This window comes from Spinacia oleracea, chromosome 4 (assembly GCF_020520425.1).
Source record: "Spinacia oleracea cultivar Varoflay chromosome 4, BTI_SOV_V1, whole genome shotgun sequence".
NCBI lineage: Eukaryota > Viridiplantae > Streptophyta > Magnoliopsida > Caryophyllales > Amaranthaceae > Spinacia > Spinacia oleracea.
Window position 1 is genome coordinate 163039791 of NC_079490.1, and position 17903 is coordinate 163057693.

The following is a 17903-nucleotide window of genomic DNA, read 5'->3' on the forward strand; positions in this document are numbered from 1 at the left end:
ACGGTTGACCGCCGGAAAATTGGCATTGATCACCAGAAAATGAAATTTGGTCCTTATTCACAACAAAATAATTGAATTGGGCCCTAACTCACAACTTTTTTTAAAAAAAAGGTCATTTATCACAATTTTTGAATTTTAAAAGGTTCTTTTTGACAAATTTTTCTAATTTATATCAATCGATTAAATGAATTAAAGAATCCGATAAGTTTATTATGTTACGACTTCCTATAAATAGGTTGATAGTCTGATGAAGGAAGTCATCAACAATTACACTTACACTTGCGAATTTACAAATAGCGAGTTACGTTGTTAGTTGCTTAAAAAGAGTAAGTAAAACTTGGCTTTTTTTTTTTTATCAAGGCTCTTGCATTTTCCTTTTCTCTCTATCATGTCAATTTATTTATCTCTTTTATTCAACACTGTTAATTCCTTTTTATCTCTATTTATTTTTAGTTTAGTACTTAATATTTAAGCTAGAACATTTTAAGATATTGATGATCAAATTTTTTGACATGTTTCATACGCGTAGTATCAAGTTTATTATGAGATGAAAGGAGTGTTTAGTTTTATATACTACTACTTCCGTTTCTAAAAGTTCTTTGCGCTTTGAAAAATGTGTCTAAAGTATGAAAACTTTGACCATAAATTCCCACTTTTATATACATCAAAACGGTACATTTAAGATCTTGTTAGATTGGTCCCAATATACATTTTCAGAATATCAACTTTTTATATTTTTTTCACATACGAAATTGGATATATTAATAGTTAAATATTGCATTAGAGTCCGTGCAAATAGTAACTATAAAGAATTTTATGAAACGGAGGTAGTAAGTAATTAATTAATGCCGTCTACGAAATTACTCCGTAGCATCTAACTGCCTTGCTACAATTTTAATCCAGGAAGGCCCGGCCCAGCCCGACCCAAGTTTGATTATGAAAGCCTCAGTAGACCAAAATTCAGCCGGAATCTTGTCAGTATGGCATTGCATATTCACGGTTTCTGGAAACAAAGATGCGGAAGAGGGGCTAAAGGAGGAGAAGAAACAAGAAATGATAGAGATGTACGGGCACATGAAGCATCTGCGTTTGGCTATTCACGGGATTGAAAACCCAGATTTGATCGGCATCCCTGAAATAGCAAAACCCTTCAATTCCATATTCTCCGGAATGACGAAAGAGAATTTGATCCAAGATCAGATCAATTCCTTCATGAGAGAAGTAGCAAATATGCGACAAGTTATGAAGGATATCAAAAACTGTAGTAGTAGTAGTTTGTATGGATCAGTAGGAGGTTTAAAATTAAATGATAACACACCCAAATATATAATCAGCTTTCTAATCCTTTGGTATTGGCTAGCTGTGTGGTCCTCTTCAGACAAACCAGAAAATCATGGTGCTAAAGATGAATTCATAGAGGTTATTGAGATGAACAAAGAAACGTTGGGATTTTTCCTGGTTGGCGTTGGCACCCCCAAAATTAACCCAAAAGAGCAACAAGAGCTCCTCCAAACTCTCCTCTACAAGCTCCTTCAAATGCTCAAATCAGACCATCAATTTTGGACGGAATTCATAGATCAATTTCTTAACAAAATGGTGAGCTACTACCTCATACTACTTTCTTTTTTTTCCTTAAAGTTCTTTACGCCTTGGAATATGTGTCAAAAGTATGAAAACATTAATCTTAAATTCTCACTGTTATATACATCAAAACATTATCATATAAAATCTTGTTAGATTAGTCTCGTTATGTATTTTCATAATATCAACTTTTTATAATTTTTCCACATACGGAATTGGATATATAAGTGTTTAAATATAGTATTTGAGTTTGTGCAAATAGTAATCGTAAAGAACATTAAGGAACGAAGGTAGTAAGAACAACTCCAATGGTTAAAAAAGGACATGCTCACAAAAAAATGAGCATGTAAGCAGGTAGCTCACCATTGCTACACCAATGACATAAGTTGTTGTTAAAACCTTGTAGCTATTTTGGGCTACGTAGCTCAAAAAAATATATAGCTCAAATAAATAAATTTAAACTTAGGGAACTACAAATAATTGTAGTCCACCAATGTATGGTTGTTTACACTATACAAGAATTTGTATCAAATCCCGTCGCAAAAGACTTTTGCGACGGGGCTAACAATCCAATAAAGACGGGAATAACCGTCGCAAATGTCTTTTATGACGGATTAACGACGGCCCCTTTTATAACGGGTTCGCGACAGAAAATCCCGTCGTTAATCAACGATTATTGGCCTTTAGCGACGGGATTTCCCGTCGTTAATGATACAATTTCTTGTAGTGTTAATTAATTTGTTTAGGACTTCATAGTTTATATGTGTAATGTATTTGAAATTAAGTCTATTAAATAGGGCGTAAATTGCATGTTTTCATGTGTTTTGCAGATACCTAAACCAGAAGCCCCTAAAACGTCGATGAATCTGCATATTTTTTGGGGGGCCTTAGTTGCAGGCATAGTAGCAGGTGTGGTGTCACCGTTTTTAGTTGACGGGATAAAAGAAGCTGTTAAGTATAGTTCCGATCACATCGAAGATTTGGGTAATGCGATGACGGAGGCAATGAGATACGTCGGGGAAGGAGCACTAGCTGGGGTCTCTCCGTATCCCAATTAATAGATCGAGCATATATATGTATTTGGGTGCATCGTACATTCTCTCACATTTTCTATTTTACATGTGAAGAAAAAATGCAATAGAAATCACCAATGAGCATAAAAATGCTCTTAATAACTTTCAGTATTTACTGGTCTATAGTACTATACCCGTGTCGTCTAATTACGTTAAAAAGCCTTCAAGGCATAAAGACAGGTTTTTTTTGTCACTTTTTCCTGTCAACTCATGGCCAACAAATTAAAGTGACCTCCAATAGTAGGGCATGCAGCATAATAGCATATCTGAGATGTATTCTTATTTGCTTATGGTATTTGACTTACTGTTACTTTCCTTTGTTTACATTCATTACCCAATTGCCTACATTCATGTATTGCAAACGTTTGTATTTCAAGATTCGATTAAATTTTGTTGAATTTGTTGTGTATGTAATTATATTGCTATTTAATTACACCCATCTTTACTTCTTTAAAAAAAATCGTGGATATACGCAGTGCAGATTTAGTCTAGTCTCGATCTAGTGCAGAGCGTTAGCCGTTTCCACTTGCAAACTTGGTGTTGCGTACTTTTCTGTAGTAAACAAGATGAAGAGAATTAATTCAATAAATTGAGTACCTAGTTGGTAGGGAGGTTAGTATTTGGGACGTTGAACCCGTGTGCAATCCCTGACCAATGTTATTTTTTCAATTTTTTTTTTGTTTTTGTTTTGGTAATGATGAAAAGAATCACCCATTTTTATGTCTATCAAACCGTTCGATTCATTTTTTAAAACCAACCTACATAAAATGTTACTTCATAACAAGTTGACTATATATTTTTTTACAAACAAAACAATATTAACATAATAATTATGCATTTTACCTTAAATAATTATCCTCAAAATTTTATGGGGCCTAATATTTGAATGTAGCACAGGACCTCCAAATTGTTGGAGACGATCCTGTCTTTGCGGTTACTAGTTGCATAAATATTAAGATAAAAATAGAAAAGTTAGTTTGTGTAAAAAGATGGGTGGATATAAGAAAAAAAATGAACAAATTAGAGTAAGAGAAAGTGGGTGAAATTTTTTAAATAGTATGGGACAAGAAAGATAAGGTAGTAAATTTTTATATCCAAAATTAGAAAAAAAAAAACGAAATGTAAAGAATATTATAAAACAGACTAAAACAAAAAGTGTAAAAATTATTTTAAAACTATGGTAATAGATACGGAGTGACATTTATTTAATGAAGAAGTAGAAAACTGAAAATCGATAATAATGAAAGCGTGTAACGCAGTCATTGTTGAAAAGTTGATTGGCAATGAAAGCGTGTAACGCAGTCATAATATAATTTGTTCCTTAAATCCCACAAATGATATCATATAAGTTCAATTGCATACTTTTCCTTATTATTTCGTAGTGTTTCTGCATGACTGCATTATGACTAAGCCATTAGCAAATCTAATATGCAAAACAGACTTTCACTCTCAGAACTGAGATAATATCGCCAATTCTAAATTTGACACCTATACAACCCTGCATATAAACATTCAGAAAAAGTCAAACTAATGTTAGTTATGTTACCCTGATTCAGATACTCAAGTTAGTGTCCAACTCGTCTATTTCATGAAAAAATGAGATAACTTCACATAAATGAAAAATAAAGGAAAGAGAGCGCACCATGAGTAAAATTCCGCAATACAACAATAGCCATTCTCATATTTTGGTGTGATAGTGTTGATTCTGAGTTTTGATGATGACAACGCAAACTTCCTAATCATTGTTTAAGTGTGTTTTTGTAATGCTAAGTTAGGGAGTGCCTGAGTAGGACAAACTAAGCATGTGGAACAAACACTAAGCAATGCAGGGAATTCCTAAAGAATCGATCAAGTCTGCATATGAAGGTTGTTCCCAAGACAGCTGTTCCCTAGACAGCTGTTCCCTAGACAGCTGTTCCCAAGACGGTTGTTCCTAAGACGGTTGTTCCCAAGACGGTTGTTCCCAAGACGGCTGTTCCCAAGACGACTGTTCCCAAAGACAGCTGTTCCCAAAGACGGCTGTTCCCAAAGACGGCTGTTCCCAAAGAAGGCTGTTCCCAAAGAAGGCTGATCCTCAACGGCTGATCCTAAGCAAGTTATTAAGGTGTTCCTCATATATTATAAGGATCATCAATGTTTCGGAGAAGGAACAATGCATGAAGCGTTCAAGCGAAGCTTCAAAAGGTGCCAACATAGAAGCTACAACATATGAGTTTATGTTTAGATTTTATGTAAGTATTTTAATAACGTTTATGCATAATATGGAACAAAAGGAACACGTGTGTTTTAATACGTTTGAGAAAATAGTTTTTGTAAATAGAATAAAGTTTTATAAAGCAAAAATCTTTTGGAAAATAAATAAAACGCTTTTAATAAAATCAACATTGGATTCTGATTCAGAACTCCTTGTTTTCCAAGAAAAGATTTTACTTGTTCCTAAAACTGCTCCCACTATTCTCTCTAAAATTGAACGTGTTAAAAGTGGTTTGAAGAAGTCTCCCTGTTTCTCTCAATCAACGTGCACGTTACTGCTCCCAGTAACTGTTAGTGGCAGTTGAGGGGAACATGGGAAACTGACCAAGAAAGTTCTTCTATAAAAGGAAAAGGTTTTCATTTCTCAGATCACAACTGACAACGTGCAATATTTCAAAAGAACTTAAGAGTTTTTATAAAAAGTCAGTTTGCGAAAGAGCGTGTTCCTAAAGTTCCTTTATTGTACATAAGCTTTATTGAATACTAGAGTTTTCATAATTCGAGTTGTAATTGTGGGGTTAAGGATCGAGTGATCCTTGAGTTGTGGGGTTAAGGATCAAGTGATCCTTGAGTTTTGAGTGTAAGGGTTGAGTGATCCTTAAAGTGACTTAGAGTCAAGTCAGCGAGAGAGTGTGAAAGGAGCAAGCACAGTAATCAACGGGGATTGCTGTGAGGAACTCGTGTTCAAGTGGAACTCGAGTTATTGAGTGTGTTGTATTCGAGCGATTACAATATATAAAAGAGTTTGAGGTTTTCGCTTCTTGATAAGGATCAAGAAGTTTCCTCAGTTTTCACATTCTTCGTACTAATTTGTTAGTTGTTCCTTTAATTTCTAAATTCCGCAAAGGAACACCCTAAGTTCAACGAAACAATTCACCCCCCCCCTCTTGTCAGTGTTCCTACTGGAATATCAGATAGGACCAGAATAGTATATCAACTACCCACAAGTATCACCTCCAAGACAATCAACCAAACAATTCAACTATAATATACCACAAATAATCCATCAAATGATAACCAAAAAAACTTTAGTTATATGTTGATTGTTCAATGAAATAATACCGTGACCATTTTCTTTGGTGTTGTATGTTCATTATCCGAAAAAACAATCCGTGACTTTTGACGACTCAATAATAACCTCTAAAAACGGAGGAATGTATTCCAACTTGCACTACTACAAAAATGGGCAAAGAGACCCGTCCAAATGGCCTAAGAGACCCCATTTAAGGGGGTCTCTAGATGGGGGGTCTCTTTTATAAAGAGACCCCCCATCTAGAGGGGGTCTCTTTGTTAAAACGAGAGACCCTTTATTTAAGAAAAGGGGTCTGTTATGTTAACCATACAAAAAATAATATATAAGGGGAAGAGACCCGTTATTAGAGAAATGGGGTATGCTTGTAAAAAAATTCAGATCCCATATTTAACATATGGGGTCTCTTCGATTTTCTTAATATTACTTTATCCAACAAACTGAGACCCCATATGTAAGATAGGAGGTCTCTTTGAATTTTTTTAATATTTTTATATTTAACAATTCAGACCCCATAAGTAGGATAAAGGGTCTCTTTGAATATTCTACTATTTTTTATTATTGAACTCGAGAGACCCCATTTTATACCTAACGGGTCTCTTTCATTAATTTTTATTAAAAAAAAACAGCATAAATAAACCATTTTTCGGCCTAAAAAAATCAGCATTTAACCATTTAATAAATTCCAAAATAATTCTTACAATTACCAAAAAAAAATTATTTTCTACTTTACATCAATTATAATCTCCAAAATATAATAAAGCTCAAAAGTCTACATAATTGTGACAATATTAAACAAATTGACAATAATCATCATTAGCAATGCGAGCACAAGCATATCACCTCCAACTCCATTTATTCCTAGTCCACCACCTATTCTTTGAGGCCGCCAGTTATGAAAAGTTCTTCCACGCTCCACCATCCATCAGAACCCTCCTTAGTTCCCTCAAATTTACTTCCATCAATTTGTTTAAACGCATCAAAAGTTACAAAAGATATGTCACATAAGTCATATAAGTCACATAAGAAAAGTTAAAGGAACTTATAACAAATATATTCCACATAATAACCAGCTAGCAACAAACCTTTCATGTCCCTTGTATGCGAAATTATATTAAATCGTAGAATCTTGGTTTGTTTCTCTCCTGTCATAGACCATTTTATTTGAAAGACACAATGGAGAAAGATCTATAAGGACAAGAAATTAACAGACAAAAGAAGCATGCTAGAAGAATTTAAGAACATTTGATTATCATCTACAACAGTGAATTCCTTAACGGCAGGACATCAAGGTGCTATGCCGCACACCTTTAATCAATAAAGCTACACATGTGAGAGGACCGCCATTACAAAAGTTGTAGAAATACTGACGTAAGTGCCAATTTACCAGCCCTTGAACCAACTAAGGAAAATTTATAGATAAAACTGACCCACTTACCAGGGAACCTTTCAATATAGTGTATAAAATTAACTGGGAAGTTTTGAGTAACCGAGAGTCTTTTGGAGGAACAAATGAGCTTAGTAAAGAATTGCATGTGGTGATATATTTTTCAAAACAAAGGGAGAAATTGTACTCCCGATTTTTCTTTTACAGAGTGCAGCTAAAGTGTGGAATTTCATATAAACTGATTATTGTAAGGAATTCAGTTACACGCGTACATATTATCCATAATCACCAATATGAAAATCATACGACAAGACGATTGGTAGTTTTAGAACATGTGAAGATAATGCAGTACTAGGAAGAAGAATGCAGTAGGATCATAACCAGTTCTAGGAAGAAGAAAGTTGTGGCATACTAATATTGCAAAGATCACAGGTACATATCTCTATATTCTGTATCAATTCAGAAAACAATTAATGCAAAAAATGATATCAGAAGCTAAGGAAAATGAAAGAACTCCGGTTTAAAACATACTCTATACTCTCTATATCATTTCAGAAAATCGGAATATAAACAAGTAATGCAAAAATTGATGTCAAAAGCTAAGGAAAATGAAAAAACTCCAATTTAATACATACTCATTGATGACCATTTTGGTGAACTAGGGGATCTCCTTTCCTTCTCCAACTTGATCTAACCAATAAAAATATCAGTAAGTTAGAGTTAGCTAATTTATTTACCTTCATCTATGATTCTGCCTTTGCAGATTTTTCAGTCACTGCTAGTTTGTCCTTTAAACGCTTCATCTCTGCTTGAAAATTGGCATACATGTGTCATTTGTTTGACTGAGATTATATGGTCGATAAGAGGAATTCCATGTACAGGGAGTTGTATACTTGCAAAACCCTATGTTCTTCAACCCATTGCTTCACTGGAATTACCTTATCAACCCCGTCTTTCCATTCATTAGCCAACTACAGTTGCCACTCTGTTTGCTGACACCTTAGCTCGTGCAAGCTCCCCCTCACGAATTATCTTCTCCTCCTAAATATCACCAAAGTAATTTATGATCAGACATTAGAAAAACTACTCTATCTTGAGACATTGAACTAGTTTATTATTCTTTACAGTAAAGAGTATAAAAGAGAAATTAAATCGTAACACACTCACCACCAATAAATATTCCAGCAAATCATATATTATGAAAATTGAGAACATCAAACAAAAGTGAGAAACTGGATGCAATTTATAACCTTCTGTTAGTCAAAGTATTATATCTTACATTGAGCTCAGAGATTTTGCGTTTCTATAACAACATTAGCAGTAGCCCCCACCAGCCAAAACGACCTCCTCAAGTTCCTGAATCGCCTGGCTAAGCTTTTCAACCTCTATGACTTTCTGATGGTTGGTCTTTTCGAGTATTTTGTTCTCTTCCAGGTAGATTTCGATCTGTCTCCTTAACTCGAGGTTTTGGTTTTATATATCCTCAACTCCTCAAGATTTTCCTTGTCTCAAGGACAACTGCTTCTTTTGACTTTGTATGACGTTCCATAGCTTTCTTATCCTCTAGCAAAGTTGCAATCTGCCAAAGAAGAAAGATCTTAGAATTCAATATAAGTATCTAGCAGGCCATCAGTTGATACTAAAATTATTTCTACTTGTAGTAAGTACCTCATTCTTGTAAATTTTGATGTCAGCTTCAAGAGGATCGATGATCGAATCAATTGGTAGAAGATCCTCCTCCTTGTTGTTTGTGTGTAGCCTCCTAAGGGCTGCTTCAGCTACAAACTGTGCAGCCAAAGCATCCTTCTTCTCGTCAGCTACTTTCTTCATTTCTAGATTATGCATTTTGATCAGTTCCCAAACACAACCACTGTCACTTTCTTTGGTTCCTTTTACTTGCATGAAACCTTAGTTAACATCTGAAAATCGGCATAAATACCTTAGTTACAGGAAGTTTTCAGTGACTGTAAGTTTCTCATCTAACTTTTCGTAGTTCATTTTGAGTTGTACAAGGGGGGAGAATACATAAAGTAATACACAATGCATATAGACTTAGCTGAAGATCATGGAAAAGTAACAAATGAGGTTAAATAAAAAAATATGACAAAGTATCTCAGAATATATACCTCATCTAAAGCTTTTCCTTCAGCACTTGAGTTGCTCGTAAGGCCTCAATCTCATTCGTGCACCACCTATCTCATTATCTTCTCTGAAGCCATGTTTAAAACCCAAAATAAATTGTTGGAAATCAGACATAACATACCAAATCCATTGTCTTAAAGGAAGGATAGAATAAGTTCTTAATTATATGATTTGTCGAGAGCTAAATTTTAAACAATGCTAAAGTTGTGGAACTCTAAGCTACTACACTCAGTTTAAGGACATATGATGAGGCATATAACCAAACATCTATGGCTTAATTCATATTATTTGACTGCCTTAGGGTTCAGAACATTTAATGTTTCAGCTCTCAGTCATGTGGTACGCTTACTACACTATAAATTATGAGGCGCAGCAAGTAACCTGATGTTTCCAAACCAGAAAAACTATACTGAATCTTAATTATGTTCATGAAAGAAGCCAGGTTGGGCATCACACACCACAAGAAAAATTAATCCCTCTAAACAAATTTAGCATGACACCAACACCATTAAGCATGACATCCACACCATTTAGAAACTACAAGTCATCAGACGAAATCTGATTTTCCTACTAACTTTTTTGTGGTAGAGTCGACATAAAGATTAGAATTCTGGCATGAATACTTCAAATGAATCTAAAACATCCAATTGACAGTTGACAAGCATGAAGAATTCAAATTCGACTAAAGCCACAATTTCACACAGTCAATTAGAAATTTGTAGAAACTCATAAAAGAAAAAACCTAACTTTGTAGTTGAAATTGAATTTGAAAAATTCAGAAAGAAAGAAAAACCTAACTTTGTAACAACAATTACAAATTAAAATCGAAAATCCCACATGAAAATAACAATTACTAATTTCGCAGAACACACAACCTTAGCCGCAATTCTTCATTTTCCGATTATTACCTAGATTGCCTTTACACCCACGAAGCTTTTAACCAATCTGAAATCCTAATTCCCCTCAAATCCTCCCGAAGAACGATCCCTAAAAACCCTAATCTCACAAAACATAACCGTGCAAGTAAAAAAACCTTAAATTCCGTGAAATCCAGAACAAATAAGAAAAAAACGCAACACAATAGCAACTAAATCAACATGAACTTAATTCAAATGAAATCAACAAAATATCACAAAATCGGATATTGAAACTAAAAAATTACAGACCTGGAAAAGGTTCTTCCGGTTTGGATCTGCGAGAGTGTAGCTTGCTGAACTCTGGATGCTCGCTTCCAGGTTCTTTCAAGTAATGAGGCGCCATTATCGCAGATTATTTTCTCAATCGGGTTTCCAGATCTAGAGGGGAAGTGCAGAGGAAGAGATGGAAGGAAAAGCTCTGGGTTTCATTTTTTTCTAATGTTTTCTAATGGAACAAGGTTGTTGGAAGATGCGAAAGAAGGAAACGAAAGAGACCCGGTATCAAATAAGGGATCTCATGATTTTCTCGTAAATTGGCTTTGTGGGCCCAGGGTACACAGGAGACCTTTTGTCTAAACTAACGGGTCTCACATTTCCCCCTTTTGATTTTCTGTCCAAAAAATGTGGGCCCTTTGATAAATTAGAGACCTGTTATTTAAAATAAGGGGTCTCTCGTTTTTTCCATCTTATTTTTCGCAGATAAATTGTGGGTAATTTCTGTAATTAGACCCGTTATCTCTAATATTGGGTTTCTTATATTAAAGAGACCCGTTATCTCAACCAATGGGTCTTTTCTTAAGGGTCTCTTTGGCCATTTTTGTAGTAGTGTTGGTTCTGATACTAGCGGCAGCAACTACGACATGACCTATATTGTTATCTTGAACATCAAAAGTCCTGAATGGACTAATAGTATTGTGTGGACGGGAAACATCGGGAATCCTCTTCATACCACATAGTCATATCAATCCGAATTTACATTATATCTACATGATAGTAACTTAACATTCAGCAATGACGAGGGACAATCCGTTGTAATTTGGTCAAGAAGATCAATTAACTCAGAGCTTAATTCTACAAAATTACTTCTGGAGAATAATGGTAATCTGGTGATCAAGAGTATTTCAGATCCCAACAATATTCTCTGGTAGAGTTTTGATCACCCTACTGATACTTGGTTGCCTGGTGCCAACTGCCAAGGTCGGATTCAATAAGATTACTAAAATACAGCAAGTCTACACTTCTGGTGAATTCTCATTTAAATTGGATCTCAACACAATGAATTCCATTACTCTTGAGAAACATGGGTATAAGCTTAAGCATGGTTCATGTCGGCTTAAAGGTAAGTCTTTCTCTTTCTCTTTCTCTTTCTCTTTCTCTTTCTCTTTCTCTTGCTTGTTGGAATCAGGCTGGTATATTGTTATCCTTCTATTTTATCATACCACTATCTCATATGTGTTAAATGAATGAAAATGAGACGTATTTCAGTTATTCACAGACAGACTCCTCCATTTTAACACGAATTGTGCCGGACAGAATACAGATACACGGGATTAATTATTGAGTCAATTTGTGTGGTTAGAAGAATCTCGAATCTGGAAGCCATCAAAATGGAGGGACACTTTTCCAAGCTGCTCATGCTTTTCTACAACTGAATGTGCAAACAACAGTCCTTTCCAATGTCATGATGGCACAAAACAAGGCTTTCTACTGATTCATAATTCAACACTATCTTCCAAAGATGGTCTTACTCTACCAGGTCAAGACAGCTGCAAAATACCTTGTATGCCAGTGTGAAGCATATGGACGACATAGTTACTCAACTTCATGTCAAAAGTGCTACTTCTTGAAAGATCTTAAGTATTTTCCAGGATCAGATCTATACGTCAGACTTGCCACAACTACGAAGCAAAAGGCTAAGCGAACAAGTTATCCATCAGTTATAGCACCAGGTTTAGGTGGATTGAGCCTAATTATCGCAGCAATAATAGTACTCGTTCTTCTCATCACAAAAACCAGAAGCAGAACATCTGTTCATGCATCACTCGCAGAACAAGGTTCATTGATGCTCATGAAATATGCTACTCTTCGCCGTGCAACTGAATTACCAAGTTTTGAACTTGAGATGTGTCTTTAATGAAATCCAGACTGCTTAAAAATGCAGAATATAATTGGTTCCTTTAATCCCACAAATGATATCATGTAAGTTCAATTGCATACTTTTCCTTATTATTATTATTTCGTAGTGTTTCTGCATTATGACTAAGCCATTAGCAAATCTGATATGCAAAACAGACTTCACTCTCATAACTGAGATAATATCGCCAATTCTTAGTTTGACACCTACACAACCCTGCATACAAACATTCAGAAAAAGTCAAACTAATGTTAGTTATGTTACTCTGACTCAGATACTAAAGTCACTTTCCAACTCGACTATTTCATGAAAAAATGAGATAACTTCACATAAATGAAAAATAAAGGAAAGAGAACGCACCATGAGTAAAATTCCGCGATACAACAATAGCCAATCTCACATTTCAGTGTGATAGGACCGGAATAGTATATCAACTACCCACAAGGATCACCTCCAAGACAATCAACCAAACCATTCAACTCCAATATACCACAAATAATCCATAAAATGATAACCAAACAAACAACCAATAATGGACATCAACTAATAATCAAATGCGGAAGAATAAAATGCAACCAACACACACGAATTTACGAGGAAAACCCCTTCAATGTAAGAGTAAAACCACGGAACTTGTGAGGTGTCCACCATTGTCAGTTGTCACTTTCTCATATTATGATAAAATCGAGGGCAAAAGAACCCAAATCAGTTATATACAAAGGTTCACAACCCACTAACGCTTGCATACATAGAATATCGGTAATTGAGAGATAAAAGATGAAGAATATCACCCAATTTCATAGGTTCTATCTAACTGTGACCACACGAACAAAGCAAAGCTCAAAACAACGATCCAACCGTTCAAAACGAGGTCTTATGTGATCCCAAAAAGCTGATAAAAAATCAACGCAATCCAACGGTTGAAACTCCGGCAAACGAAAGTTTTGTAAAAGATGTCCTGAGACATTCCAACATCTCTTTTTCTTGTAGCTGACCTAACTCCCTGTTAGATTATAAATATACATAAAAAACACTCAAAGGCTTAAGCCAAACTATTTAACACTAAGTTGACTAAAAATATATCTCAATATTTTGGGCTCACAAATACCAGACTTACTTAGTTACTTGTGTAACAAGTGAGCTGGATCACAACACAGGTAAAAAAAAATACATTTCCTAGGCGTACTCGATGATGGACTACTCTAAATCTTACCCCACCGGACATTCGGACCATCAATTTCAAGATCCTGGCCCATAAATATAAGATAATAGTCAGCCTATGAAGAGTAACGCCCAATTGAAAACTCATACACTTATACCCATTTATGTATTTGAGCCTTACCCTTCATAGACTAATAACCGATCATGGGTCTATCCTTGTATAGCTCGGGCCAAAGCTTTTGACAACATATTATGAAAACACTCGCTATTTTGGACCAAAAAGGTGAGCTCCGAGTCTCTGACCATTGTCGGGTCAGGCCCAAACCCGGTGTTTTTTGGGTTGGGTTAACTTTGATTAGCTCTAGCAAACTAGTATAATGCCCGTGCGATGCACGGTTTATAATCCTAATATTAAATTTGCATGAAATCTAAGTTGCAGTTGCAGACAATCTATAATAAAAAACAGAGCTTATAAATATTTTTATATTTAAAAATTAATGATGAATAAAATATAATAAAATATGTTGTTGCCCCATTCGTACAATGTCTTATTTATTAAAAAAAATAATTAAAAATAAGGGTACAAAGATATGTTTGTTTTCGTCCCCTCTCATCACCTGTGTCAAATAAAAAATTATTCTCATTCTCCCTATACTTCGGTAGTCATACTCCTCTAACACTCCCACCGTCCATCTATTTTATTCGACTATAAATGACATTGAAGCGGGTGAAGCCTCCACAACCGTACAAGGGTAAATTTTTTATCCCCTCCACCAACTGTAGGTATAGTACCAAATCCAATCCCATTCCTGCTCGTATTAATTATGAGATACGAAATAAAATTCATCCTTATTAACTACCTCATTATCCGATCACTTAACACATACCCCCACCATTTACTTTATTCAGATATAGATGACTTTGAGGCGGGGAGGGGCCTCCACACTCGTAACCACCTAAGATCTTATCCCCCTCCTTGCCACCCACGATAGGAACAATAGTACCAATCGGGCCACTCCACCCAATCCCTTTCCTGAAGGGTAAACAATAAAATTCATCCCCGTTCAATCACCCTCCCGTGTATCTACACCGGCCTCAAACCCACCCCTAAAATCAACATTTTTTGTTTAGGTAAGAGAACTTTGAATTTTAAAACTCTATTCTAGAGACTTCTACAATTTGGTTGTCGGGTTAGAGTAATTGAGTAAATAAACAACACATTATAATATGTAGGTTAGTATTTTTTTTTTTAAAGATTCACAATAAATTAGTTGAAGGATAAGAGAAGCGGGCGGGGCTAATAAAAATTCATGCATCCTCTTCCCGTCACCCGCGGCGAGTACAACTTTTTAACCCCGTCACACCAAATTTCCTCCACCCTTCCCACCAAGTGCGGATGCGCGGGCTTATTTCCCAAAAAAAACTTGCCCCATTGACAATCTTTCGTCCCTATATTCGTTAAATAAGTCACTTTGTCTTTCATCTATCTTTTGAATATATTGGCATAAGTTTATTATTAAAATTATTTTTATTCGCTACAATATTGATGAAAATATCTGACATACATAATTAGAATTGGGTGAGGGTGAGGGTTCTCAATCCAATAATTTAAACTCGCCCCATCACCAAGGTGGCCTGGTACATGTTTGTTAGATTATGATACATATGACAATTCATAAATCATGCGGAAACAACCATTAAGCCAGGAATACATATTATTTACACATAATCATTTAGCATAGTTTGGATGCATACTCTTTGTTGCGTGCCTTCCCTAGCTGCGCCCGAACCGAACAAGAACAAGTCTTTAGGACTCCAAGTGTCGTCCCTCCGTAGATAGTCCACAGCACGTCCGGATCAGCCTTAAGATTGACCAACTAGAATCGCCCTTAAGGTACTAATAATTTTCGGCACTTTTAGGCAAGATGTGTGACTGATTTTTTCTCTCAAAAACTCACTTTGAATACTTGAAAACTCGTTATAAATTGTGAACCCAGGCCACATATTTATAGGGGTATGGAAAGAGAATTGGAATCCTACTAGGATACGAATTAATTAAATTAGAATCCTAGTGGAACTCTTATTTAATTAATTTATCTTTTAGGATTAGGAATTTAATCATTAAACGAATCCTATACGCTTTAGGTTTCGTATGTGAACACAAACACACACGCACGCACAGCAGCCCACGAGGGGCTCCATGCGCGCGCGCGCACAGCCCGAGCAACGCAGCCCAATTGCCACGAAGCCCACGACTGCCGCAACCTTGGGCGCGCGCTGGGCCTGCCTTGCGGTGGGCCTGGCGCAGCCTTGGGCTGGCGTGTTGTGGCGCGCGTTTCCCTTGCTGGACGTGGGCCTGGCTTCGTGCTGGGCCTTCGTCTAGCAAGCTCGTCCGATGCTAATTCGTACGACGCGCTTCCGATTAATTTTCCGATTCCGGAATTCATTTCCGATACGAACAATATTTAACATTTCCGATTCCGGAATTAATTTCCGTTTCGAACAAATATTTAATATTTCCGTTTCCGGAATTATTTTCCGATTCCGATAATATTTCCGATTCAGACAATATTTCCGTTTCCGGCAATATTTCCGATTCCGACAATATTTCCATTTCCGATACGTACCATGTTTCCGTTTCCGGCAACATCTACGACTTGGATAATATTTATATTTCCGATACGATCCATATTTCCGTTTCCGGCAATATCATCATTTCCGGAGTATTCATTTGCTTGCCTTTGACGATCTCAGCTCCCACTGGAACCAAGATCCGTCGATTCCGAATATCCATAGATGGAATATTTAATGCCATTAAATATTTGATCCGTTTACGTACTATTTGTGTGACCCTACGGGTTCAGTCAAGAGTAAGCTGTGGATTAATATCATTAATTCCACTTGAACTGAAGCGGCCTCTAGCTAGGCATTCATCTCACTTGATCTCACTGAATTATTAACTTGTTAATTAATACTGAACCGCATTTATTAGACTTAACATTGAATGCATACTTGGACCAAGGGCATTATTTCCTTCAGTCTCCCACTTGTCCTTAGGGACAAGTGTGCATTTCCTAATTCCTATGTCGCTCGATGCTTGCTCTTGAACATAAGGTAAGAGTTGTCATCCTTATTATGTCCAGAGGTGTTCCTCGGTTTCAGAGTTCAACTGATCAAATAAACAGATAATCATAGCCTATGATTCATCCGAGCACGGCCATGCATTTCACAGTTTCTAGCTCTCCGAGTGGCCTTGTACAACTTTTAAGCATCTCATCCCGATTTATGGGAGGACAATCCCAATCTTGCGATCTTGAGATTAGACTTCGTTTGATAGGTGATTACCTGAGCGTTGCCTTTATAGCCTCCTTTTACGGTGCGACGGTTGGTCAACGTCAAAGCAACCAGTTCTCAAACAAATAATCTCAAATCACTCAGGTATTGAGGATTTAGTGTCTAATAATTTTAATGAAATTTACTTATGACAGATTTTCATCTCTTACAGTAAAGTTTCATAGGTCTTGTCCGATACTAGTCTTCCCAAAGTAAGTATCTATGCAAATGATTATGACATTGCCATGTCCACATAGTTCAAGAAACAGAACTACTAGTCATCTTGCATTCTAATCGTCTAACGTTTTCTATGCGTCCAATTTTATAGAAAACTCCGACTAGGGACCATTTTCAACCTTTGACATTCAAGTTCACTTGATAGACATTTCTTAGTCACAGGACTAGTCCTGACAGTCTATCTTGAATATTTCGTCAAATTGAAGGGACTCATCATTTAATACTAAACCAAGATTAAATGGAATATGAAAATACATTTCATATATGATAAATGTTCAACCCCAATGTTTTACAACCATGGGCCTTAAACCCATCTTTAAAACAGTTCATGGAATTTCAAAGCTATGTTTGATTTCCAGTGCTACAATGTGAGTGTTGCTTCTCACTTGTTGCATAGGTTTAGTTATCATGCTTTGCCAATCTTAATATCCTTTTCATCGAATGATTTTCGAGATATGATGATAAGATCTTTTGAGTTTGTTTATTATGTGATCTAGTCTTTCTTACTTAAATAGTGGTTCTACGCATTTTGCAATGAAGAACCATCAAGGTAGCAGACATGTGATCCACCCAAGTTCAGTGAAGAACTCTTTAATATAAACAACTCTATTTTATTGCTTCTTAGGCAATAAGTACTTTTACTTCAACTGTATAG

At 35.9% G+C, this 17903-nt stretch overlaps 1 protein-coding gene and 1 long non-coding RNA gene across 2 annotated transcripts; one reads left to right on the forward strand and one right to left on the reverse strand.

The window, feature by feature from the left end:
* The first annotated feature begins 256 nt into the window (after nucleotides 1-256).
* On the forward strand, nucleotides 257-3057 carry LOC110792208 (uncharacterized). Its single transcript, XM_021997019.2, has 3 exons — nucleotides 257-326; nucleotides 904-1596; nucleotides 2412-3057. The coding sequence occupies exons 2-3, from the start codon at nucleotides 937-939 to the stop codon at nucleotides 2637-2639; spliced, it is 888 nt and encodes a 295-aa protein (XP_021852711.1). The 5' UTR covers nucleotides 257-326; nucleotides 904-936; the 3' UTR covers nucleotides 2640-3057.
* Nucleotides 3058-8094: 5037 nt separating this feature from the next.
* Nucleotides 8095-10853, reverse strand: LOC130459875 (uncharacterized). Its single transcript, XR_008919578.1, has 5 exons — nucleotides 10633-10853; nucleotides 9451-9533; nucleotides 8993-9243; nucleotides 8604-8903; nucleotides 8095-8365 (listed from the first exon to the last, which is right to left on the reverse strand). It is a non-coding gene; the product is annotated as an uncharacterized lncRNA (long non-coding RNA).
* Between the last annotated feature and the right edge of the window lie 7050 nt (nucleotides 10854-17903).

Excerpts from the sequence above, each read along its gene's own strand:
- LOC110792208 (XM_021997019.2), top strand. The coding sequence starts at position 937 with ATGAAAGCCTCAGTAGACCAAAATTCAGCCGGAATCTTGTCAGTATGG. Across the intron at positions 1,597-2,411 it reads ATCAATTTCTTAACAAAATG|ATACCTAAACCAGAAGCCCC; the intron begins GTGAGCTACTAC and ends TGTGTTTTGCAG.